General features: G+C 38.5%; 6 protein-coding genes across 8 annotated transcripts; 3 read left to right on the forward strand and 3 right to left on the reverse strand.

Annotated features, from left to right (window-relative positions):
* The first annotated feature begins 352 nt into the window (after positions 1–352).
* On the forward strand, positions 353–1,909 carry LOC124342062 (filamin A-interacting protein 1-like). Its single transcript, XM_046795033.1, has one exon. It carries the CDS (start codon positions 353–355, stop codon positions 1,907–1,909), a length of 1,557 nt encoding a protein of 518 aa, XP_046650989.1.
* Positions 1,910–6,755: 4,846 nt separating this feature from the next.
* On the forward strand, positions 6,756–8,547 carry LOC124343051 (ZZ-type zinc finger-containing protein 3-like). 2 transcript variants are annotated; one of them, XM_046796167.1, is made up of 5 exons: positions 6,756–7,107; positions 7,179–7,338; positions 7,398–7,820; positions 7,889–8,047; positions 8,124–8,547. In XM_046796167.1, the coding sequence occupies exons 1-5, from the start codon at positions 6,950–6,952 to the stop codon at positions 8,469–8,471; spliced, it is 1,248 nt and encodes a 415-aa protein (XP_046652123.1). In that variant the 5' UTR covers positions 6,756–6,949; the 3' UTR covers positions 8,472–8,547. The 2 variants fall into 2 exon arrangements, with proteins under 2 accessions (XP_046652123.1, XP_046652124.1); XM_046796168.1 differs by having other exon boundaries at positions 6,970–7,107; positions 7,160–7,338.
* A 141-nt stretch (positions 8,548–8,688) lies between these two features.
* LOC124343058 (dual specificity protein phosphatase 16-like) lies at positions 8,689–11,706 on the reverse strand. Its single transcript, XM_046796175.1, has 4 exons — positions 11,449–11,706; positions 10,057–10,701; positions 9,548–9,666; positions 8,689–9,349 (listed from the first exon to the last, which is right to left on the reverse strand). Exons 1-4 carry the CDS (start codon positions 11,513–11,515, stop codon positions 9,182–9,184), a joined length of 999 nt encoding a protein of 332 aa, XP_046652131.1. The 5' UTR covers positions 11,516–11,706; the 3' UTR covers positions 8,689–9,181.
* A 172-nt stretch (positions 11,707–11,878) lies between these two features.
* LOC124343038 lies at positions 11,879–15,635 on the reverse strand. 2 transcript variants are annotated; one of them, XM_046796146.1, is made up of 14 exons: positions 15,515–15,635; positions 15,288–15,431; positions 15,086–15,208; positions 14,794–15,003; positions 14,607–14,735; positions 14,335–14,523; positions 14,035–14,266; positions 13,587–13,966; positions 13,410–13,530; positions 13,204–13,310; positions 13,013–13,133; positions 12,840–12,956; positions 12,639–12,780; positions 11,879–12,364 (listed from the first exon to the last, which is right to left on the reverse strand). In XM_046796146.1, exons 2-14 carry the CDS (start codon positions 15,402–15,404, stop codon positions 11,974–11,976), a joined length of 2,379 nt encoding a protein of 792 aa, XP_046652102.1. In that variant the 5' UTR covers positions 15,405–15,431; positions 15,515–15,635; the 3' UTR covers positions 11,879–11,973. The 2 variants fall into 2 exon arrangements, with proteins under 2 accessions (XP_046652102.1, XP_046652103.1); XM_046796147.1 differs by lacking the exon at positions 15,515–15,635 and having other exon boundaries at positions 12,840–12,953.
* An 808-nt stretch (positions 15,636–16,443) lies between these two features.
* On the forward strand, positions 16,444–18,206 carry LOC124343048 (G patch domain-containing protein 3-like). Its single transcript, XM_046796162.1, has 2 exons — positions 16,444–17,585; positions 17,682–18,206. The coding sequence occupies exons 1-2, from the start codon at positions 16,611–16,613 to the stop codon at positions 18,135–18,137; spliced, it is 1,431 nt and encodes a 476-aa protein (XP_046652118.1). The 5' UTR covers positions 16,444–16,610; the 3' UTR covers positions 18,138–18,206.
* Positions 18,207–20,076, reverse strand: LOC124343053 (28S ribosomal protein S29, mitochondrial-like). Its single transcript, XM_046796169.1, has 8 exons — positions 19,773–20,076; positions 19,492–19,705; positions 19,326–19,418; positions 19,119–19,255; positions 18,857–19,017; positions 18,661–18,802; positions 18,505–18,597; positions 18,207–18,445 (listed from the first exon to the last, which is right to left on the reverse strand). The coding sequence occupies exons 1-8, from the start codon at positions 19,959–19,961 to the stop codon at positions 18,245–18,247; spliced, it is 1,230 nt and encodes a 409-aa protein (XP_046652125.1). The 5' UTR covers positions 19,962–20,076; the 3' UTR covers positions 18,207–18,244.
* Between the last annotated feature and the right edge of the window lie 5,984 nt (positions 20,077–26,060).

Below are 26,060 nucleotides of genomic sequence, written 5' to 3' on the forward strand. Positions count from 1 at the left end.
TATTAATAGCCACAATCGTTTCTCACACCCCGCTTGAATAACCCCATATGAATCATGATCGTTTTGTCCCGCCATATTAGAATTACACCATTCCAATATGGCCGCGCGGGAATCCATATATAAACTCCCGTCGCACCCTCCAAGAGGCAGACTAGTCATCTCACTCCTAAGGCAACAGTTGTAAGTTAAACTCTCTCTCTCTCTCTCAGTTTGTATTCTGTGCTATGTAGCAAATAAACTAGTTCGGCCTAAATGTTTGAACCGTTCTTCGAAGTAAGCGCGCCTTTTCGAGTCCCCAAAAAGCGCCTTACATTTGGTGAACGTGCCAACCCGAACAGATTAAATGTAAGTAATGCACAAAATACCAAACTTTTTTCGTAAGCCTAAGACACAAGAAGGTGACTCTGTAGTTTCCCCGACTGAACAAATTTTGACCCCCGAAGAATTAGAAAAACTAAAAAATAAGATTAAAACAGAAATATCAACAGCAGAAATCAGAATCCAATACCTGTTAAACAGAACCACCCGACCAAAAGAAAGAGACCCGGAAGAAATAGAAACGCTAGAGAACGACATAAAAAGTTTAAAAGCCAAATACGCAGAATTGATAGACCCAACAGTTACCATATATAAAAGAAAGAAGAAAGTAGTTGAACAATCTGACCGAGCAAGCTCACAGGGCCCAGACAAGCCCAATCCACCTAAAGTTGCCCCAGCAAAATCACCGGTAGTAACCTTGTTCGATTCAATCGACGAAATTGAAGAAGGAGCAACAGCCCTTCCAACTCAGGTGAAGCAACGAACGACAGAGTGCGCAAAGTGTCACGCCCCTATCCTACTGTCGATAACAACTGACAAAGAACAGTGTAGGCAGTGTAACACACACAAAGACACACGCAACGAGGAAGAGCAGAAACAGAACACCAGCCAACCCCTGAAGGAAAACCAGCCAAAAGAAAATATAAGACGAGTCGACCCAAAAGAAGAAGTACCACTGCAACCTCCCAGACGTGTACACCTACCACCCACGCAGCACCTAGCCCAACCTCATCAGCAAGTAGCAAGAATTGAAGCACAAGCCCCCACACTTGGAAACATTTTCGACGACGACGACGACGACGAAATGGCCCTAACAAACGCAGCCGTAACTGCTTGGCAAGAAGCAGTAGATAGGCAAGCTGAAATTCTAGAAAACGGACTAGTATTCATAAATGCACAGAACGTAAAGAAAGAAATACCAGCTTTCACCGGAGAAATTGAAAGCAAAACGGCAATCGAAGAATGGTTTAAAATAGCCGAACGCATAGCAACACACGCAGCTTGGACAGACGAGCAAAAGCTACGTTTTTTCCAAGAACGAATGAAAAAATCAGCCGCAAACTTCAACGACTCACTAACAGCAGCCGAAAAAGCTACTTATGCAGTATGGAAACAGGCACTACTAGACGGCCTAACAGATAATACAACAAAAGCAAGGAAAAAGGAACAACTGAAGACCCTCAAACAAAAAGAAACAGAACGAGTCAGAGATTTTAAAATCAGAATCGACGACACCTACAGAATTGCATACGGCGTAAACGCAGCAACAAGTCGTCATGCAGACGTAGTAGCACTGCGTAATGAAACATTGAAAGACGTATTGCTTAACGGACTAAAACCACAAAAAGCAGATCTAGTCTGGAATAGGCCCAATTTGAACGACAAAACATATCCAGAAACTGTAGAATCTGCCGAAGAATGTGAAAAAGTTGTTGAAATGAAAAAAATAACGGAAAATAATGACTTGTCCACTGCCATCATGTTAGCAGCAAAGGAAAGTAAGGAAATGTCGGAAGAAGTCAACAACTTGAAACTACTACTTCAGAAGTTGGAGAGTATGTCAGTCAATCAACAGAAAGCCGAAAACTAAAAAAAAAAAAAACACATCAACAGCTTGTAGTAGGTATATATAATCGTAGTAATAGAATAGCTGCATCAAAGAAGATAGTTAAAAATAAAAATCCAAAGTAATGGAAGTGCAAGAAAATACTATATATTTAAAACATGAAGAAACCAAGCGAAAAGAAGAAGAAAATTCAAGGAAAGAAAACCATTAGCCAATAAATCTGTCTTCTCAGACTAGCCAGAAACATCAAATTTTGCTGAAAATGCTCACAACAAAGAAGAAGACACGGAAAAGTAATCCGTAGTTAAAGGGCCCGAAAAGAAAAGGAAGAAGAAGAAGAAAAAAAAAATTTAAATCTTCCCAGTTATTTAACGAAGTGCCTGATCAGCCCACCAATCTTACGCTATCCGAATCTTTTCGCGAGAGATTCATATTCATAATGATGCGACAAGAATTACGGTGTAGTATCAGTTTAAATAAGCCAAACGCACACAAATTGGCGTGAAATGAAAATTTTTTCGCCATTGCTTATAACTTCGTGACATTTCAGATAAATGTCGAGAAATTTAAAAGAAAAGCTTACGCAATTGTGCAAACGGTATAGCTAATTACCCGTAGAAAACGGAAGAAAAATCAAGCATCGAGCAACTACGAGCCGTTAAGAAATTTATAAAGAAATAAAAGAAAATTTGCAAAATTTGCTAGATGGGCTTTATGCCTGCAAGTTTGTGATATTGTCATGGACTAAAAATCTGGAAAACAAAACGAATAACAAACGGAACTTACAGAATCCCAGATCCCTACGACAAACTGAAAACGCAACCTGAGCAGCCGCCAGCGAATAACGCGTTATCAAACATAAACTTCGCAGATGAACAGGAAAATTAAAAGTACTGTTAATGCGCGCGCAAAATATGAGAAATTACAAAGAAGAAGAATAAGGAAACAGAAACGTCGATTAAGGACAATGCAATCGATGACAGCCCCTGAGACAGCGACCAAGTACATCTTTCAGCTAACGACGTCTTCAATGACAACGATTAAATCAATGAGCTTGACAAAAGTTTAATCGCCACACAAGCTGACAGACAACTGGTACAGGAATCCGTAAAGAAAAAAAAGAAAGACAACGGCACGGATTCAACTTAGATTTTATTGGAAATAGTGGTAAACAAATCAAACAAAATCGTTCGTGGATACAAGATCAGCACCAAAGAGAAACAGAAGAGCAATTCAAAACCACTTTTACCCGATCCCCTCCCCCAAATGATGTCTAACCAACTTTGTTACAGACTCATGGGACCGTTAACGGAATCGAAAAAAAGTGATAAAATTATGTACATCAGTACTGTAATGCCCACTTCGGATGGCCGCCCAGTGATTGCTAAATAAATGTGACGTCATGAATGTAACTGCCGTGCAGGATCCCAGTGTGTTCTCCCTTCTATTCTACCTCTTGCTCCCCCTCTCATTCTCCCTCTTATTCTCCCTCTCATTCTCCCTCTTATTCTCCCTCTCATTCTCCCTCTTATTCTCCCTCTCATTCTTCCCCTCAGTCTCCCTCTTGTACTACCGCTTAAGACTAGACGCCGTAATACCAGACTTCAGACTAGTCGGCGTTACTCTTTCTTGTAAGGAAGAGTACGTATCCGTATACATCAGTACTTTCCTATCGGCGGAGAACCACGGACACCCGCTACTCGAAGACGATCTCCACGCAAAGCATCGCGAGAAAAACTCATTTATGCATTTATACTCGCTAATAGTAATGATTTTTGCTTTCTCGTTGATCTTGTCGTGAGTTTTCAAATGTTATCTAAAATGTGCAAGAAATTTGGTATAGACACGAGGACGTGTCTTTTTAAAGAAAGGAGGTGTGTAATGCGCAGTTGAGCACTGACCAAAGGAGTACATATCGCTTACTGTATGTATCTTCTGTAAGCCCGCCCCCTTCATGCTCTTCGTCTATTAATAGCCACAATCGTTTCTCACACCCCGCTTGAATAACCCCATATGAATCATGATCGTTTTGTCCCGCCATATTGGAATTACACCATTCCAATATGGCCGCGCGGGAATCCATGTATAAACTCCCGTCGCACCCTCCAAGAGTCAGACTAGTCATCTCACTCCTAAGGCAACAGTTGTAAGTTAAACTCTCTCTCTCTCTCTCAGTTTGTATTCTGTGCTATGTAGCAAATAAACTAGTTCGGCCTAAATGTTTGAACCGTTCTTCGAAGTAAGCGCGCCTTTTCGAGTCCCCAAAAAGCGCCTTACACCATTGTCCTCCACATTTGCGACATTTCGACGTCTTCTTCTTTCCGTTGTCTCCGGTTTCTCTATGCGACTTAAATTTGAAATTATTTCTTGATTTATTTACCGAGTTAGTGGCTTGTTTCGTTGACTGTTCCACGTTTTCTGCATAGCGATCAGCGGCTTCTGCTGCGCGTGCATTTTCTAGCATTTTTTTCAGGGACAGTTGATCTCTTAAGCACAATTTTCTGAAGTTCCTTGACTTGCAGCCTTGAATAATCTGTAATTTAATTTCTAAGACAGAATCATTAAAATTACACCTTTTTGCGAGTTGACGGAGTCTTGTTGCAAAAGTGTCCATGTTTTCGCCAGGTTCTTGTCTGGATCTTCGGAAATTAAATACTTCAAGTTCAACATTTTTCTTTGATTGAAAATAGGCTTGAAAAAGAGTTTTAGCTTAAGTGTAAATGTCTTGTACACCTGGCAGGGTGTCAAATACGTCTTCAACTTTGGTTCCTGCGTAATGAAGCAGTAGGGCCAGCCTACGCTTATCGGTAGCAGTTTTTTGGTTGGCTGAGTCTGCAGTTTGTGAGACTACATCGATTGTCTCCATAAGCCTTTCGAAGCGAATTATCCACTTCTCCCATCTCAAACCAGCGGTATGCGGATCACAATGAACTTTAAACTGTTCAAAATGCGGCAGCGAATCCATTAAAAAATGTAAAGGATTTAAAACTTACTTTACCTCGTCGTCAGTGTAATGTTCTCTCATGTGTGTATTCTCGTGACTACGGTGAATAGAACTAATGTTCTTTACTACAAGGGGCAGCGCGTTATATAGCAGCGCATGGTATAACGTGTTACTACGGGATACATGATATATCTATTGGGGGCATATGCTATAGCTACGCTACAATGTCGTCCAAATCTGTAAGTTCCACCCGAGAGAGGATCCTGAGTGGGACGATTGGCCAGACGAGCCGGATGATCGGATGCCGGACGATCCAGATGGCAGCTTGGTCCAGCAAGCGGCTGAGGAAGATGATGTGGTGGCACCATCATCCGCCATTTCACCAATCGATCCGCCGAATGAAGTTGTGGCGCCACCCCCTCCAATGAAAACGAGAGCTGGAAGGACAATAGCCCCCCCCCCCCCCCTAATTGGTTAAAAATTTTTGTAAAATAGCCCTGAACCATTTCATTTTTGTTTTCTTGGCTTTGCCATTATTGTTTTATTCTGTTTTGTTTGTTAGCTTAATAGCTTTCGCCCGTCTATCCCCCCCCCCATCAATCTCCATAAGTTTAGTTTTTTATATTTATTTTTTTGGGTGAGGTAGAAGCAGGGGAATGGAAAGGTTAGAATGAAGGTCCCCAATCTCGCATTGACTATTTAATTGTCTGTGTCGATTTGACAAGTAGCGTGTGTCTTTTGTAAATAGTTTTTTTTGTTGTTGTCCTATTTGAATATTTGTGTCAAATCGAGTCAGGAAGGGCCGAATGTTGCAGACGGCCCCGTCTGTCTCCTTACTTCAACTATGAGCCCCTTTCTGTATTGTTTGGGTGGCCTGAGGGCCCTTGTGATTGTGATTATGACCGTTAGTTGGCGCGACTGTCATGTAAGACGGCCGGCGCACGAGAAAGTCAGTCAGACCTGGTGTAGCAGTTGAGACAAGTGTGTGTCTCTGTAAGTCTTACTGTCGTAAGCAAGTTTAAGAGAGAGCTTTGGCCAAAACCTGGCTCCCTCGCGTGCATTGTGTTTCTGTGAGTAATATATTCGTGTAAACACCCTAGTTTATTTGTCGTGTATTCATTTATTGGTGTAACCTAAAAAATCTGATTGGTCGAATCCGCTCGTTGGCTGAGCAGATTGCAACAACCTCTTGTTCCTTGGGTTGTGTGTTCCAGGCCGTTCTCTCCACCTAGAGTGACTTCAACACCGTTCACATCATATGTTGTTCGATCATCAAGTTTCTCTTCTGGTTGCTTATGGCATGCATTGTTTGGTAATGGAGAGGTTGTTTGTTTCTGATAATTTTTGCTTGGGGCTACCCCATCTTTGTAACCTGCATAATTTAAAATAAGTTCATGAATAATACAGGAATTATTTATAAAGCGTAACTTACCAAGAAAATGGGTTGGTATGGCATCATCTCTCATTATCCAGCGACTCAATGGGGCCCCACCATTTACAGAGATATTGATGATGAATTCTTCTTTAAAATGTCTAGAACACACATGATCTTTTCTAGAACATTTTCTGTCACTTCTTTCCATTTTTTCCCCATAAAATGAATTGCCTTTCTTCTTTTGGTGGTTTAAATACCTTGGCATAATTTTCTTTTGCTGATTTGTATCCCGTAGAACATCCAACCACGAAACACTTCACCATTTCGCAACACGATTTATCAAAAACGCATCACCATAAGTTAAAGAACGAAATTATAAAAAAAAAAAAATCTGAATTTGTTTCCTTTGACAAGGACTTAGAAAAAAAACGTGTTCAAACATGTTTCTGGAAAAATCCGCAAGGCGTCACTAGCGCATATAAGGGAGACTGCTCGGGACGAAGCCTTATGGAGAATTCCTACAGCGTCGCTTCACCATACTGTAATCTCTATCACTCTGCGCGAAGTACGCTTGCGGCATGCCATTTGAAAGATCGGCTGACGGGCTGAGCCTCCGAGGAGTCGTCTGACCCGTCGAATGTCGTGAATTGTTTTCATTAAGTTCTAGCAGGTTCTATCTTGGAACACGTGCTGCTCTTGCGATTTGTTGGTTTTCCTTTTGGTACTGCACGAAACGTTGTTAAACATGTTGGAGGGTCCGGAAGTGAAAAATAACGACGTAGTGATTAAAGAGGAGCATGATGTTGGATGGGCCGGAAAAAACTTGGACAATTTCGGTGAATACTGCTTTGAAACTGACCAGTTAGCCTTAAAGGGCAATTCTGATTATCAGGCTTTACTAAGGTATCATAGACCAATAATAAAATTTTAGTTCATAATTATAAACATTGCACAGTTAATTTATTCCATTGCAGAACTTTAGTAGTGCTCGAAGGCCAAAGAATGATTGCCGTTCAGAACATGGAAAAATTAATACCACTTAAAAAAGAAGCACTGGAGTCACCCTTAGCATTTGTTGAAAAACTACAAAGAGGTGAGCACTTGGATTTTCCAGTACCTCAGGTTATAGCAGAGGTTAGTTTTAAGAACATTAATTTCAGAATTTAAAAATTAAAGATTGACATTAATTATAGATTCCTGAAATAAATTGGTCTAAATATGGAGTTGCAGTTCCAGACAACCTTGATGAAAAGAATTCAGAAAATCCAAAACCTTCTTCTACAAATAATAGTGACAGTGAAACATCCAAAGATGCAGAAAGAGGGAAAGATGGAAAATTACTTGTACGTGGCAGGGAGTTCAATCAAAAGAAACCAGAAACTTTCAACCAATTATGGACTCCAGAAGAACAAAAGAGATTAGAAGAATTACTTGTTATCTATCCTCCAGAACAAATAGAAATGGAAAGGTTTAGAAAGATAGCCAGGGCACTTGGAAATAGAACTCCTCTTCAAGTACAGAGTCGTGTTCAAAAATATTTTATTAAGCTTCAGAAAGCTGGCCTTCCAGTTCCAGGGAGAACTTACAACTTCACTCAATACAGCAGTAACCGAAAGGTATACCATACTTTTAATTTTGCAATATTTGGAGAATAGCAACAAGTAGCAAATGTTTATTATTCTAGAGTGGCCACCGTCATCAAAGAAACAATAGATTTCTCTTTCCATCATCCACTTTTTTTGCATCAGCTACTCCTCCAGTCTACATGAATGACATGGATGATAGCACTGATGCACTCAACGAACCCAGTCCGGCACCTCAAAGGGAAGACATACAAGTCTCGGTACGTAATAAAATCAAAAATATTATGCTGTGAATGTTAATTTTTTACGAACTCTGGCGTGTGTTTTTGTTCCAAGGATGAAGATGTTCCTGATTCAGTGAAAATGTCTGAGAGCTATATGGAACTTATGTGGCTAAAGTTGATAAAACGGGTCAAATTAAAAACAAGTCATAGCAGTGCTATGATTCATTACGGTTACCGGTGTGATCACTGTGGCATGGATCCAATATCTGGCTCTCGTTGGCACTGCTTCCAGTGTCCCTCAAACATCTCTACTGACTTGTGTGAAAAATGTGCCGTTCAGTTATCCTCCAAGGCTGGCTATCATCAACCCAATCACAAAATGACTCCTATAATTAAAGCAGATCCACTACCTCGTCAAGGACCAAACTATCTGCAGCCAAACTTTATGACGGAACATTGAAGATATAAATTGAAGAAAAAAGTTGTGTAACTCTTGAAAATGATTTCGGCATACAATTTCCGTCTAACAACTAAAATTTCAGCATCAAGTTAATTTTTATTTTATTTTTTGTTTCACTGTGGTTTCTATTAGATATATGTGCCACGTAATAATTGCGATGACTCCGATTGATTACTTTTGGTGAATTTGGATGATTTAAAATGATAGTAATCAGCACTATGAGTTATTATATGATTTAATTCAAATAGTTGACAGTTTAATTTTAAGAACAAGAAAGCTTGATTAGATTTAAGGCATTTAGATATGTTTATTTATATAGAATAAGTTGCAAAAAAATCTTTTTTAAAAGTAGTAAGATTGAATTTTTCGAAGTATAGAACGTAGTCAACACAAGTTAAATTTTAGATAGTCAAAGAAACTCGATACACAGAGAAAAGTGGAGGATATCTGCATTACAACAATCGGATAATAAGATATCCATGGTCTCGTGGGGGTGATCCAAAATTAATTTTTTATGCCGCAGACGTGGTTTCGTTAATTACATATATGTCCTTTTCATGAAATACGCCCAGTTAACATTTCCAACAATTTTTTCTTTAAACTTTGGATAACATACTAAAATTATGATTAAAATTTTTTTGCTGCACGGTGTAGACCAAAAAAATCGCTTATGCGTAACTTGGCTATGAGAATGAATCCATGCGAATCGATCACCATAGATCCTCAACGGACGAGATCTTCTTCCCGAAAAGCTCCGTTTCAAACTTACTTAGAACATCTAAATGAGAAGGACTTGGCTGAACTGCCGGTCGCAAACACTTGACATAATAAAATGCATCTTCCAGGGTACAGTTCTTATCTTGCATCAGGACAGCCATCTGAAATGAATCATTCGTGAATGTTTAGCAGAGTAAATTTTATTAAAAACTAAATTCGGGGTTAGAAAAATAAATCGAGAAACTGATAGTTATTTACTGATGTGTGATCTTGTGAAATTTTATCCTTCGTCTATTCACATGCAACACTAAACGTGCACGTGTAATAACAATATAAAATATAAGAAAGCACAATATTACGGTTAAAGTCGCACTGCGGTTCACTCCTTGGTCGCCTAGGATCAGTATACGGCCCTTTTCCTGAGCTGCTTTGATGGCAAATGATGCTGCTCCTTTGAGTGCGTTATACAACTCTTGGCCTGATATTTTAAAAAAGAGAAAACACACGCACGTTTTTATACGAATAAGTTCTATATTTATTTTATAAGAAATGTAATTTTTCTTGTGCAAAATGCAAAACTTTTAACTTCTCCAGGATGAAGAGGGATTTATTTTTTACATGTAATAATTCATGGTCAATACCCTGCTATTTATCCACACCCAAAAAATGTCCAGGCTTACACGCCAATTGCAACAACGCTTATCTTCTTTATATGTACGAAGGGATCAACAAAAATCTACTGAGCTATTTATAGATGGAACATTTCACTTTCATCAACTGAAAACATTCTACTGTATACATCCCTAATGCATTTATTTTGTTTTGCGCGAATTCCACGAAATGGGCGTGCACTAGTATTTGTGTTTACCTTTCAGGCTCTCGCTCCAGTTGACTGTTAAACACGTCATGCCAGGAAAAGCCAACGCAGGTCCGGTCTGTCCAATGTGTATCAAATGGGTAAGATTTAAATTTAAAAGGATGGTTGTATTTGATCCTTGTTCCATCCTTCCAAGCCACATCGTATCTTCTAAGATGATTGATGGATACCAACCGAGCGCTAGCTGACGTTCTGGAACACCCAGAACATTGGAAGCAATCATGTAAGGCAATGAGCGCTCGATTTCTGTGATGCCGCCGCAAATGCAGAAAGGGTCCAATTTGGCTTTTCTCAATTGAGCTTCTAACTTGCTCATATTTGAGTCTTGGTCCTCGATACCACTGCCATCTTGGTCGTAAAGAATAATAAGGGTGTACTTGCTCAAGTCCTGGAGATTATCTAATGGAAGAACCCCGTACCACCGAGCAGATAGAATGTGTCTTTCAAGGAAGGAATTTTCGTCGCGGGCGTCGACCAACATTAAATAATCTGGGTTGCTCATGTACGGTGCATAAAAGCCATCATAAAACAAGTTGTGAAACTGACGTGGCGATATGCTGTGGTCTTTATTGCGATCTTCTTCCGGATTCAAAGGAACAGGTACCTTCTTCAACCCTTTTGATTCTTCAAGAGAAGCTGAAACAATCAATAATTCAGTTTTTGAATGACTAGACGTTAAGACAATTTATGTAGACCTAATGATTTAATATACAGCTTAGATGAATTTTGCCTGCAACATTTTCTATTTCCAAACCAGTTTCCAGTTTTCTGATCCAGAAAATGTTTAAGTGGTTGGCCTGAAATATCTCAAATACAGACTCCGAACGTGGCTCAAGCAGTCGGGTACTCTAGAACTAACTGTAGTACGTCATTTTTCCAAAAATAGAACATTTTCATCGAATTTTATCACTGGAGTTCTGCCTTCTCAAGAGTTCTGTTACGCAGACTACACTTGGAACGTGACGTAGTCTCGTTTTAAGGAAGGATGATAATGGCAATTTTCACAAATTAAAAAAAAACAAACGCAATATTTAGTAACTAAATTAAATAAAAATACATACAATATAATTAATGATGGGCGGGTCGTTTGATGCCTTTTAAGGCGACAAATCGATTTATAGCTAGAGTGAAAAATAATCTCGAAAATACTGTATGTAGTACATAAATTATAGCACTTTTCAAAAACAGTTCAAATGTCGAAAATGACCAGAATCTTCGTAAAACTGACTTAAAAGCTTAAAAGTAAGATTGAATGCGAACTGAACGCATATTAAGATTTAAAGTTAATAATGCAATCTAAACAATTAAGATTAGGAAAAATATGCCAATTTCATCCTCTTTCCTAATATGCAACCAAGTTTACTTAACATAAGCGTGGCTTACCTAGTTGATATTGCGATAATCTATCGTATGCGGCTTTCTGCTGATCTTTGCTCCCTACGCAACCCATTTCTCTTCTATTTCGCTTCGTGAAAATCAAGAAGCCAATTAAATAAACAAATCCGCTTCGAAAAATTCCGCCGGATTTAACTCAGGATTGTTTCGATAATGTCTATACATATACAGCACGACTGAACATTGGAAGACTTCTTGACACTGAAAAGCTTCAAGAACACTGAGGACTATTTCCCGCACAGACACGTATACTAAGCGTCAGACAGAAATCAAATGCATCGTTCAGTAAAGCTTTCGTGTTTTAGCCAGGCAGTGCCGCGTATTATAGCATTAAAAAAACACTTTCACCATCACATATGGAAGTGAAAATACACACGTGAATGCTTCGAAAACATGCAATTAAATTTTTAATATGTTCTAATTACGAATTTGGTGTATTAGATCACAATATTGTGTTGAATGAAACTTGATCCCGATGTTGGAAAACCCAGATAATGAGCTTAATAATAAATTTCAAGTAGAATATTCGATAAGCAGGGAATGAATAACTGGCAACACGGAGGGATCCTCGACGAGAATTTCAGCGTTCCAGCTATTTTTAACTGATAAAATATGAACTAGAACAAGAAAAGAATCGGGAGTAACCATAGCTAATTCTGTCGGTTTCTTTTTCGTCATTTGGAATCTCTCCAATTCTCCATATTCGATCGCTTGGAGCAGTTGATCGGGTCGAGGAAGAAACAAAGCGCTGGAATAGCACTTATCACTTTGATTAGTAAGGCGATCCCATAACTCGGAAAATGAAGCAGTTGACGACAACGGACTCAAAAAGTGTTCCAACTTCAGGTGAATAGGATCAAGTTTTGAAAGAAATATCCGACCATCAGTTGTAGTCATCACAACCCTTTTAGGAGGAAGAAGAAGAAAATTAATTAACTAACACTTTTACTGAATCCAAGGTTCAATGAGATCGAGTAAGTATGTGGGTTTCATTTTTTCAAAAATTGAGACTAGACATCGACTATAAAAGTTATGACAGTCTGGCGGAATGCACTATTTTATTTTTCAAAAATTCCGCTGGTGTGTGCATAACGTCTGGACTCTGGAAGCGATGCCTCATCTTAATTTTCGAAAAAAAAAAAAAAAATAGAACCCTCCCCCTTTTTTTAATAGGTTACCTTGAATCAATGGTCACAGCTGAACATGCCATTGGATGCACCTGAAGGCATGCCTTCCTCACTTGGTTAATTTCCAGTACAGGGATGTAAATGGATTCTGCTCGGCCAAACTTGGGGTCTACTATGAAATCGATTTTCAATCCTGAATAATAACAAGAAAGTCAAAATCTTGACTGATTAAATGAATTGTAATTTTGCTACCGAAAAACTCGTGGTAGGGGTTTTTCTGATTTTCAACGAGACTTATCTCCAATGGAAAATAGAAAGATCGACTAGATCGCTTCCGCTCTAATGACCAGCAAACGGGAAGAGATTCTGCTGCAAAAAATTTACATAAAATCAGGCGGCCATTTATTTACACAATCTAAAATTACCTGTTATTGCGTTGGCAATCTTGTAATCGAAAAGAACTTTCATGAAAATCAATGAGTAGTCGGTGTTTTCTATTTTGCCAGTTGACGATAAATCCATATCAGCATCGAACGCGTCCTTTAACTATACGGGGTTCGAATTTTTAACACATACCAAATGGTAATTTAAAAAAAATAATAATAATGTTTATTACACTCTCAGTATTAACGTGAGTTATTAGAGATCGGAGCATCCATGCACGTTGTTTGACATCCGATTCGACATTCGACGTCTCAACCAAAGATAAAACGGTTTTTAATTCTAAAGAGAAGAAAAATTGCATGAAAGCAGGAATGATACAAAGAAAATTAGCAATAAATTAATATATTAAAATTTAAAATAATAAGTATGATTAACTACCTGGTTGAAAAATCTCGTAGTCCTGATTCCTTATCAAAGCTTGGCACAATTCCAAAATCTCCACTCCACTACCACAACTATTATTTTCTTCCAAGCCACGACGTATAATTCGAAGAATCATCTAAGAAAAAACAAAACTATTTTACGAAACATTTAAAAGCGCAGTAATTTTCGTACGCGTGGTTGGCAGAATTCGTATTGATACAAAGTTGATTCAGTAAAAAACTGAATTAAATGTTCCATATGCGGCATTAAGAAAAGAGTGGTGTCCGTTTCATCAAAGGCGTCGACTAGCCCTAATGTAATGGCCTCTGATAATTGTTCCGGTTGATTTGAACCAACATGCTTTAAGAAATCAACGATATGAGGCAAGCAAACAGGGTGCCGGGCACCTAAACCAACGGTGTTGAGCAACACAATTTGGATTGCATTTATAGGGAATCTACTCTCAAGGATATTTCGCATCACTCGGAAAACTGCAGCAAATGAACGACTCGTGCCATTTTTCACCGCAAACGCGACAAGTTGCTCAAAGTGTAGACATAATGGAGTAGAATCTAATAATAATAAAAAAATAATAATTAATTTGGCATCAAGAATAGAATTTCGGCAAATAGTTGCATACCTAACGATTGGTGAAGCATAGCTTTGCTTAAAAAAATTAGCTTTTTCAAACGCGCATCTGCTCCATCGAAATCCGTAGGTTGAAATTGCTTGATATCAATTGCTTCACTCTTAAGTAGAAGAGATGAGGCGGCTAACCAGTCTAAAGCTATCAAATTTCGTCCAACAGGCAATGCGGGATGCGTAGAACACAGGAAAACGGCACTCTCGTTAGAAATTCCATTGAGACGTTCCTTAAGAGCACAATATTACTAAATGAACTTAGATTTTAAAAAGTAGTTTTGAGCGATGACGTTGCTACCTGGATTGATGTAATTGTTTGCAAAATGCACAAGTCAAATGTGGTTTTGTACCTCTCAATTAATTTTTCGACAGAGTTTTCTAATTCCGTTTGAAAACCAATTCCACAAAGACCTAAAATATTTCTTGTCACAGTGACCATTGTAAACGGGTACAATGACGGTAATAATTCCAGAAGTGTATGAATAATCTAAAAAGAACATAAAAGAATATCAGTAATAACTGCAGAGATAATTTAATGATTATAAAATATAGCTGATATGGTGGTGATACTTGAAATTGGTTTGGAATCAGACTAGTTGCATGTCTTATTATCAGTGAGGTAATTTCAGATACTTTGTTGCTCAATTCTTCATGATTTAACATATCAACAAAAGTTTCTATATGTGTTTTCAAACTTTCCTAGAAAAATTGTAATTCATATAAGGAGTACTCAAATGAAATTAGTACTATGAAATACTGGCATGTTCAACTCTATTTCAGTTAGACAATCAATCGAGGTGAGACAAGATGATGTAGGTTCACTTTTGTTCTCTAGAATGTTTAACAGAAACTGAACAACATCTTTGGTTACTTCCTGACTTGGCTGGTAGGTGACAAGGACAGTGACAATGATTTCAAGTAATTTGCATTTTATATCAACTTTAAGAAGGTTCACATTGTAAATATTCTGAAAAAGTACAGAGGTTCTGTTAAGTATATATTTAGTAGTAGTAATTTAACATACATAATTTAAACCTATTAATAATTACCTGAAAGCTTAAAATTGTGAATTCTATTTCTGATGAATGAATGGCTGAATTTGAGCAAATTTGTTGAATTAACTCAAGGATAACATTAGCTAAGTGAGATTCGTTTGCAACATCCCCTAAAAGCTGAAATGTTAAGTAACTTCAATATAGTATATGATATAGATAAACACAAGGTATTTATAATTAATAATGTGAAACTTGCCTTAAGGAGATTGTCCAGTGTTTCATTGGGATTTGTGCTGTCATTGATTATCTTCTTCAGTTTATCAGGACAATCAGCTGGTAATACAGAGAATATATTGAGAAGACTTCCCGCCATTCCCTAAATCTGCATTTATTTGCGACTCTGAAATTATTAATTTTTAAAAAGTCACTTAGTAATTTTTTTTCGTGATGTGATGGAATTCAAGTCAATTAATGCAAACTCACTATCGTCAAAGATAGACTTTCTTCAGATATGTTCTACAACATTCAAAAGTAAAAAATAATTACAAACAACTAAACAAGTTTCGGCTGCTACGCGCCAATATGCCCTAGAGGCATACGGAAAAGCACAAGAACTTTTCAAATCCGACACTAGAACGCGACAACATGCAACAGTCAACAACACAACATAAACATCAACATCAACATGGCCAACAATATGAAAAAAAAATAACTATAATAATAAAATAAACAAATAATAATATGAATAAATATAATATAAATAATAATAATATTATATATTTATATATAACAAACACACTGGCCATCTGGTGAGTGGTGACCTAGAGTTAAATAGGCCGTGGTGTACTACGAATCAGTCAGCCTGCCGTGCTGCCCGTGCATCACGGTTGGCGTTGGGCGTGGTGGTGGCATCATAGACAAAGACCACTGGTTGATGCTGTCCATAAGAAAATTAACATGGCCAACTGTCGCCAGAATTCTTGCTACCCTTCCTCCGATTTTCCCGATTCTGTTATGCTTGTCCTGCCCTCTAGTGTACGTTTTGTTCTCTACACTCTGCTAACATCTATTCCATTGCAATCATTCAATTGATTTCTCTGCCTTTGCAATTGGCAAACGTCAAAATTTAATACAAAATGACTTTTAAGTAAAAATTTGTATGAAAAAATTACCTAGAACTTTTAAACGCCAGCAAAGAATTTTACCAAGACAGAAGGAAAACAACTTTCGTCTGCAACACCCTTGGTAGCCACGGTGCAGTACAGCAGTTTATCCGCTAGGGGCAGGACAAGCAAAACAGAAACTCGGGGTCAGTAGGGATAGGGCTAAAAGGATAGGACATGCGAAACCAGTCTTCTTTATCTATGGTGGCATGGTCTATGAGTGGACAGTGGTGGACTGGTGGCTGGTGGATCCAATGCGCAACAGCCGCTTCGGTCCCAACTCTATTCCATAGCCATGCTCTATTCACTCCTAATAAAGGAGATAAAAGCGTCTGTAGACAGACGACAGAGAAACACAAAGTGTTACCGTGTTACTTTACTTTTCGCTTTGTTCTGTTTTGTTGTGGTCATCAAAAATGGATTCGGTTTACATGATGATATTGAACATTCCTCCAAATTTTCATTCTTCGGACTTAAGGCACTTCTTCTCAGATTTCTTAGAACGTCAAACACACTTTTCGTGTTTTCATTTTCGTCATCGACCTCAACATGAGTTGGTAAAATTTTCGGAAATAACCAATAAAAAATTTCCTGGCTTGAACAATGCCTTTCTAATTGAAAATTCTCGGTGCTGCTTAGTGAAATTATTTAACCAAGCAAAAAGGAAAGAAACAATTCAAAAATATCACTTTCAGAATTGGATTAATAAAGATGATACATTTCTTTCAAGTAGATGTATTTCTATTCGTGTAACAGTGGTGGAAAACAGTTTAGACAATCTCCCCATTTCCTCTCTCTGTTTGAATGATAATGAAGCAGAAATCAAGTTAACATTAAACAAGATAGAAGAGATGATTGAATTAAAACCTCCCCCTCTGATGCCTCAAGGAAATATAGGAACACCTACAAAACATTTTTTGGCTCTAATTCAGTCTTGTCGCTTACCCACAAAACTCATTGGTAAACTTGGACTAAATTTCCCAAAGACGAAAACTCGAAGATATGGTAGTGTTCCCTTCAACTACAGAAGTCATACATCAGAAGAAATTATATCTTCCAAAAACAAAGAAGACAATACTTCTTATGGGTCAACCACTCATTCTAAAGCATTTTTAATTGATAAAAACAATAAAGAAAGAGTTGATGATGAGGAACAAGAAGAGTGGGACAGACATGAAGATTTACATGATGATGTAACAGAACAGGAGAGAAATAAAGAGAGACTATATGAAGAAGAAATGGAAGTAGTCTGGGAGAAAGGGGGACCAGGAATCGTTTGGTACACTGACGCTCAGAGATGGAAAGAAACGGAAGGAGATTTCGATGAACAAACCACCGACGACTGGGATGTAGACTACTCAGTGTATTCTGAAGAAAATGGCGGTGATAAAGTACGCTTTTGTCTAATTTTCTACCTTACTTATTATTTTCTTTGATTTTTTAGCTTATATCTATTCTCATTTTTCGTAAATTTTAAATTCCTTTAGGATGCAAGAGATTGCTTAGATATGCGTCGGAGTACCATGTGGCGCCAAGGAAATATGGAAAGTGTTTTTAAAAAACCTCAAGGACCTTTAATGCAACCAAAACCACACATTCGACATTCAGCAAAAACGGAAGTCGTAGGCCCCTTTGAGAAGCATACTAAAGGAATCGGCCGTCGTTTAATGGAAAAACACGGATGGCGGGATGGTTGTGGTCTCGGAATCGCTCAAAAAGGAATCGCTAAGCCAATTGAAAGCGAAGGACAAAAACCGAAAGAAAGAAAAGGATTAGGTTATTTCGGGGAGCGCCTTCCTCGATTCAGAACTGCGAATTCAAACACGAGTAAAGGGTCTTCCATCGCAACTATTTATGACACACCTTCCGAAATTGATTCCCCAGAATCACTTTATCAAAGGAATGAACCGACTACTATGAAATACCGAGAAATGTACAGATAATATTTAATATTGTATGTGATTGTAATTTGTATGTGATGTATTTTTAAATAAATGATTTCGGACTAAGAATTATTTGACTTTTATTTTTATTGTTAATAATCATCCAATCAATATGGAGCAACAAGTCTCATTAAACTGTATGGATGCTTGCCACTAGTAAAACTCAGTTCAGCTCGTCCATTGTCCGTGCGGGCTTTCGGTTGCTGAAGCCAATTTCGTTCAATGTAATAGTCGATTTGCGAACGAAATTCTTTGTCATTATAGTTTTGTACTTCGATCGGGACGAAAGGATCTAGATGTTCGAAACCCTAGATGGATGGCAACGGAGTTGTTTAATTTGTTATATGAATACCATAAATTGAAATACTGTTTTTCCAAGAAGATATCTAGGCAGAGGTGATTCACGCAGTTCCGGAGGATGAGCCGATGGATCAACTGATACTACGACGGCTCCGTTATTCTAAATTCAACCCATATTTTGAAATCAAATAACATTCCAATAATCACTATTTATGTTTTATACCCAATCATTTCTTGTAAGAGACAATAATGCATCCGTTAGCAAAAAGTCTGAGGGTAAAACCATGGATTTGTCTTCCCTGATCACGTTCGATTTCCGTGAAAAGAAAGAATTAAATCCATCGATAACCACGAGAACGCGGCATCTGCGTAAGATAACCGTGGTTTAATATGATTCAAAATTGCATTATGAAACGTACTGTTTGCTTGAAGCGGCTTTTTTAAGTTCATCTAACAAAGCAACAATACAACCAGTTGCATATTTGGCCCTGTTGAGACCCAAATCTATCAATTCACTCAGAGGAGATCCTTCAGCAGTCACTTCTCGTTTACTCCAAGTGTAGGTGTTACTTGTCTTCAGCTGTTATTTTAAGTTCAGAAAACCCATAATGAGTACACATAGAAAAGCATTGGCTTAAAACTACTGAATACAAAAAGAACATATAAATATGTTAATATCACCTCTAATTTATCCAACAGATGTCCATTCTGTGTGCTAAAATGCTTTAACCATTCTACTGCTTCAATTGGTTGATCATACTTATTTGCATGAACTGATGAAGGAGTGGCAACCTTCACGTATTGAAACCATTTGGGAACTAAAAATCAGTTGAATAGGATGGTATTATTAGCACAAAATATTTAGTAATAATCTTCCTTAGTTCTTACCCCACGGAACATGAACTAAAACAAATCCAGCACTGCTACCATAATGGACAATATGAGCTAGAGAAAGAGATTTTCCAACTCCAGTCTTTCCATCTGCAATAAATGGTGTAATACTTATAAAGGGTTTGTTAACATTATTAAAGGCATGAAAAAAAAGGTAACTTACACAGCACATATCTAAGAACTGGAGCATCAAAATTTGTTTTGTTCAGATAATGTATAAGCTCAATTGCAGGCTTTCTTACCATAATACACAATCCATTTAATGTTTCACTTAGCGATTGGTATTCTTTTGGTAATCCTCCTCCTGCAAAGAGTTGCTTCTTGACAGGTTCAGAAATACTATAGAAACGGCTATTGTGCTCAACTCTGTGATTTACCTTTTCAATGACATGAGAATTATAAGAAAGTTGTTAGAACAATACAATAATGATGAAAACAACTTACTGGATTAGACTCATTGGTTCGAAATATATCATTTGTTATCGATTCTGTTACCGGCACCGATTCCGCAGAGATGGATGAAAATCTTCGCCATACTCGAAAAATGTTGCACGTTCTCGAGTAACGCATCATTTTTAACTCAAAGATTACAGGCAACTGGTTATATTTATTCAATGGGCAAAATATATTCATCAACAAGTACAAGCACCTTAGCACCCACGTTATATTCCAAATATCTGAATAACATATAAGTATTAGCACAGGAAGGCTGCAGACGACAAGAGATAATAAAGCACTCTAAGCATGAAGGAGGAATGGAGGAGGAGCTGGTCGGGCAAATTTTTGAGGCGATGATGATATTTGCCTCACGGGAAGGATTCGTTCCATATTCTGCCACCAGATGCGGGAGAGTAGCGAAATATGTGAAAATCTGGGCTTTCACTGTTGCTATCGTTACGGGTTGGCGCGGGTTTAAAATATGAAAAGGGTGATTTCTTTTAAATATCAAACAAAACATGTGTACTTCATGAAAAAAACAAAATTGACATTACATTTTAGACAACTTTGATTGTGCGTGTTTTCGCGTAATTATTGCACCGCGAACATCATTCATCATTGCTTATTTGATTGGGAATATAAAATTATTTTAAGATTGGCAATGATACTACGAGTACATGACTCATTAATAAATATTGATCAATTAGGACTAATGAAACCATATACACCTTCCTCCGGTGTTAGATTGATAGATCGGGCATGATGCGCGTGATCGGGTATGACGTTTGGAAGTCTGTCTGTGATATTTCCCTCAGATCTAATTTTCAAATTGTGCACACTTATCCCTGGTCTGCTTACCATGTTCAGTTTTTTATCCTGCATCCAGTCAGCCACTCGTTTTTGGTCGACATCTAGTTTTAAATTCCTATCTGGATCGATTTCCCCCCTCTATGAATGCTGCTGGTGGTGGCGCTGCCACCCTCTGGCTGATGATTCAGCTGTCAATCAAGCCTCAAGGTACAAAACAAACAACTGATTCTGTTGCCAAAATCAAGAATTCTGTACAAGAAACTGTGCCAAGCTGGCTAAAAGTGATCAAACCCAAAATGCTGCAACAGTGGGGGCTGCCCCCTCCCCCCCTCCCAGAAACAAGACAGATGGTGAGACGTCGAAACAGCCTCACCGTACTTTCGCAGCCCAGCACTCCTTTGCCAACAGCTACTGTGTAAAGTGGACACAAGGGAGAGAGAGCTCTTTCTCCTACCTCGTCACCATCCCTGCCTTGACCTGCCTTCAAGAAAGGAAAGTATGAGATGAGCATTCTTCTTAACACGCTGTCACAAGTGAGCCTATCCTCTCTAAACAAATCTGATCTCATTGTTCATCTCAAATCTTGTATGTCTCACATGCTGGAGATGGATAACTCTGTCTACCTTGATAGAATCAGTGAACTGGAAAGCACTGTTAAGAAGCTGAAAACTGAGTTAGTTGACAGCAAATTGGCTTTCGTAGACAAGGTCATCAGTAATTTTAAAAGTGGTTCTGTCCTACCTGCCCCTCATACCTTTTCTTATGCTTGTTAATACAAAGTTGTCATCACAGAAGAACGCAAAATAAGCGGAAATCAGAGCACTTTTTGTTAGAAACGTGCCACTAGTAATTCTCAGTGGATCTAAATGGTTATATTTCTGAGCTTCGGTGTCATAATGGGAACAGGAGTATAGAAGGTAGTTTTATAGAAGCTGCCAAAAACTTAATTGTCAAGAAAACGAAACAGCCTTTAAGACATTTATCTCTCAAGCAACTGACCTTCATCGAGCAGATGATTGGTAACCTTTCCGCAAGCCATCGACAACCATTTTAAACTAAACCAAAATTCTCTCAACCTAAGCGAATAACTAAAGCGAATATTCGCCTTTTTTTATTGCGACAGACTTTATAATTTTGATATTACCCCATCCCTTTTTATGTCGCAAAAAAAATCCAAATGTAGAGCGCAAATTAACTAAAGGCGTGTTTCGTGCTTTCCCTGGTAGCACGCCTATCTTTTTCTTAAGTCCAAAAAGATAAGATAAGATACTTGACCTCCATTTTTTGAAAAGATAAGATAAGGTATTGGGAAAAATGAGTTGAAAAGATAAGATACCGATAAGATACAAGATACTTTAAAAAGATATGTTTCAAAAATCAAAATTAAAAAAATGAAAAAAGCGTAGCAAAGTTTAGTAGCCTAATCATTCAATCAGCTTAGTGTTGTTTGCTGAATTTCTGTACTTTTTCTATTATACATGGTGAGCATAGTGATCAAATGGTAATAAAACGAGAAAATTAAATTTTATATCATAATATAATTCTACTAATAAAGAAAAGTTTATTATAGTTTATTGTAGCAGCGTTCACTTTCGCATTGTTCATTGTACTTGATAAACATGACTACATGAGGTTAGAAAAGTAGAAAAACAGATCTGTTTTTTTTTCTGTTTCGTTTGGCACATAGTATTTCGATACCAGTGCTCACAGTGCTGCTACCAGTGAAGTCACAGTTGAAATTCTTTTTGAAAAATAATGAGTGTAAGCTAAGATTAACCATGACTTACTTAACAGTTAACACGTGTGAAACTGTGAATTTTGACCAAAAACAAAGAAAAACGTTAATTTTCGACTGCTGTGAATGTGAAAGAGCCGTTGAGGTTATACTAAACAACATATTTTGTGACGCAAAGCCACAAGTGGCGCCAAAAAAACAAAATCCGCCACTTTTCTTTAGTAACTTATCTTATCTTATCTGATAAATTCAATAGATAAGATAAAATGCAAGTATCTGTATCTTATCTGTATCTTTGAGCAAAATTGATCAAAGATACAGATAAGATAAGATATTTAATGACATTTTTGTAGGAAGATACAGATACACAAAAATTACCGAAAGTATCTTATCTTATCGGTATCTTATCTATCTTTTTAAAAGATAGGAAACACTGGCCTCTATCCATAGGATGTACGTCGCCCATCTAATACGCCGAGTGAGATATCTTAACCTTACGTCAAAAGGATTGCATATGTCTATACTAATGTCGCACTGTAAGGCATCCAAAATGGGTACGGCTTACACCCGTCTTCAAATTACTTAAATTCAAGCAAAAATAAAAAAAAAAGGATCGTTCCTCGGTGGGCAAGAAACCACGTTCTTTGGAGTGGTACTTCAGTGCTCTACCCACTACATCACATGCTATTACATTTCAACTGTATTTGGATCAACGGCTTTGTAATATTTCTAGCAGTTAAAATGATGAAAATTTAAAGTCCTTGTCGTCCTTATCTATCCTGTGGAAAGATAATTTGGACATCTCCCAGATGTCATGTTACGTCTGTCTGTTAAGCGTCTGATTTCTAGTCACAAATGGATGTCCGTGATCGTATGAGAAATGTAGATCTATACGAACATAGCATAAGGCCGTAGTAAATTGAGCATCCATGTGATATCCTATTTAGGTTGTAGCTAGATGAGATTCGATTTAGACATGAAGACATCCGTATGATGGATTATGGATGTGAGTGTGCTACCAGGGACAGTACTTGGTGCTGTTCTTGTAGCCAGCTATGCCAAAGGTGAAAAACCAGCTGTTCCTCTAAACATTGTCAGTGTTGAGAAAATGATGGATACTCAGTCAAGCGGTTTGGTTCCCCAAAACGTAAGAGAAAGAAATAACAAACTTTTGATTACTTTTAATGATACGGAAGAGGCAGCCAAGGCTGCAAATGTCCTGAAAAAGCAGGCTGAGTGCTCCTTGATCTTTGAATCTGTCTATCCTTTGAACATCTATTACCCAGTTGTTGCCCACTTCGTTGATGTCTCTTATCTGAAGCAGCTTCAGGCTCAGATTGAGTACCGTAATCCCTTGTTTTCCAAAAAGATACAGTCTGTAAGCTGATCTATACGAAACCTAACACCAAAATCGGACATGTAAAAATCTTTTTGATCTCTAAGGAGGCAAAACAAATTATTTTGCGCAAAGGGACCGTCTTTTGCGACAATGGGCCACATCGGGTTGTTGAAGTTGACCTTCATAGAGAAGTGAGAGGATGCTATAAGTGCCAAAGATATGGTCACTTTCAACAAGGCTGTACAGCTAAGCTCTTGGCTTGTGGCAAATGTGCTGGAAGACATCGAACAAACGCGTGTGATGCTGCGAAGGAAGAGTGGAAATGTGTCAATTGTAATGGACGACGTAAATCCGGCGATAAACAGTGTCCTGCGCAGATTAAAGCTGTTGACAGATACCGCGCATCCCATGACTAGTAAATGGAGAGCAATTTTCTTCCAACGCATTCTTCTTCTCTCCTTTGTACCAATCTGTGCTGTCTGCAGATCAACCTTTACCACTCAAAACTTGTGTCTGCTAATCTTTCTCAATTAGTGCCAGACCTGTCTATCGACATTGTGTTAATTCAAGAGCCTTACACCATTTCCGGTCCATCTCCGACTCTGGCTAATGTTCCCCCTAGGTACGCTGCTTTTCATGCCCTATCCTCAGATCATGCTTATGGTGCTACTATTCTCCTACGACAGACCATTGCCGATTCTGGTCGTGTCAAATTGATGCACAGAGCCAACCACTCTGAGTGTATCGAGGTTTCCTCCCGTTTTGGAACCTATCGTTTTATGTCCCTCTATTTACGACCTTCTCTGGTCAACTTCTGTGATTCTTTGAATGAACTTTTTACTGAACTCGCCAGCCCGTGCTCTATTTTTGGTATCGACGCCAATGCTAAAAGTCTATTGTGGAATTCCAACCGTACAGACCCAAAAGGTGTGGATCTTGAGTCTCTTGTTTTGATGCACAAGCTTAACTTTATTAATGTCAACAAGCAACATCTTGAATTTATTCCTGGTGGCACATCTTTTGTGGATGTTACCCTTGCTGGTGGCTTGGTGAAAATGCCCAGAGGGCTTTTCCTTCCTTTCGCCTCTCCCTCCGATCATTCTTTTCTCTATTTTGAAGTTGAATCCAAAACTGCTTTGTATGTTCATCCTCTTGCCCAGCCTCATTTTCGACCGGTTCCTAAGGTCGCACGACTTGACAAACAGCTATTTCATAAGTTTTGGGGAAATCAGCTTTCGACCTTGTCGGGTTCTTTGGACCTTACTTCTGAGAGCTCGGTCATCCTCGAAATTGAGACCCTAACCAGTATTATTGTAAAGTGTGCTCGCGCAGCGAGAATTCGAACAGCGCCCCTATCTTTTTCAGCCAAAAACTTGCCCTGGTGGAGCAGGGAGCTGTGTGCTCTTTAAACGAAGACTCGAAAGGCTTTTAAAGTTTGGTCCCATGACAAAAGTGAGTCAAACCGTGCATCGTACAAAACTGCCAAATCTATTTATCAAAGAAAGTTAAGAAAGGAAAAAAACCGTTCATGGTCTTGTTACCGTACAACCGCATCCAATAGTGACACTTTCAAAGCCTTGTCTTCTTTTACGGGTAAATGCAAATTTATCTCTCTCCCTGAGACTATTATTATAAATGGTGAACTGGTCTCTGACCCGTCGGTTATTGTTGAGCACTGCACGGATCACTTCTTTCCAAGTAAACGCCCGTCCATGGCTGCTCACGCTGAAACTGAGCGTTTAGTTGAGACTGCGCTTTCTTGTCCGGTCTCGACTCCTGTTCCCCTGATCAGTGATTGGGAATTTAATTCTGGAGTTTCTTCGCTCAATCCTGATTCCTCGCCTGGAAATAATGGACAGAGGGTCACACACTTGATTCTTTGTATTCCCTCGATTCAGGCTCGGCTTATTGCGATCCTAAATGCGTGCCTTCTACTTTGTTTCTTCCCAGTCTCATGGAAATCTGTGAAGGTAACCATCATCGGCAAACCAAACAAAAAATCCTATGATTATCTTCAGAACTTTAGGCCTATTGGTTTGGGGAGCAATCTGGCTAAAATTCTCGAAAAAATGATCCTTGGACGTCTTAACTGGCACGCTGACTCGACTGCGACTGGCTCAGTGAGGAGCAACATGGTTTTCTGGCAGGTAAATCTACTGAAACCCATTCACTTACGTCTTTTGTTGAAAATGGTTTCGCGATCAAACACTTCTCTGCTGCCGCGTTCCTTGACATTAAGAGTGCCTTCGACTCTGCTTGGCACCCTGCCATTATTGCTGCTCTTGCTCTGTCTAAAAGATCTTGTCACTGTTGCGGATTGGCCGCAAGGAGCAAGCAGATCGACCGTCAGAGGGACACCGACAAGTTCGTCTGTCTCCCAAGCCAGGGAGGACAGTCGGTTTGAGTCGAG

This window comes from Daphnia pulicaria, chromosome 6, assembly GCF_021234035.1.
Source record: "Daphnia pulicaria isolate SC F1-1A chromosome 6, SC_F0-13Bv2, whole genome shotgun sequence".
In the NCBI taxonomy this organism is placed as follows: domain Eukaryota; kingdom Metazoa; phylum Arthropoda; class Branchiopoda; order Diplostraca; family Daphniidae; genus Daphnia; species Daphnia pulicaria.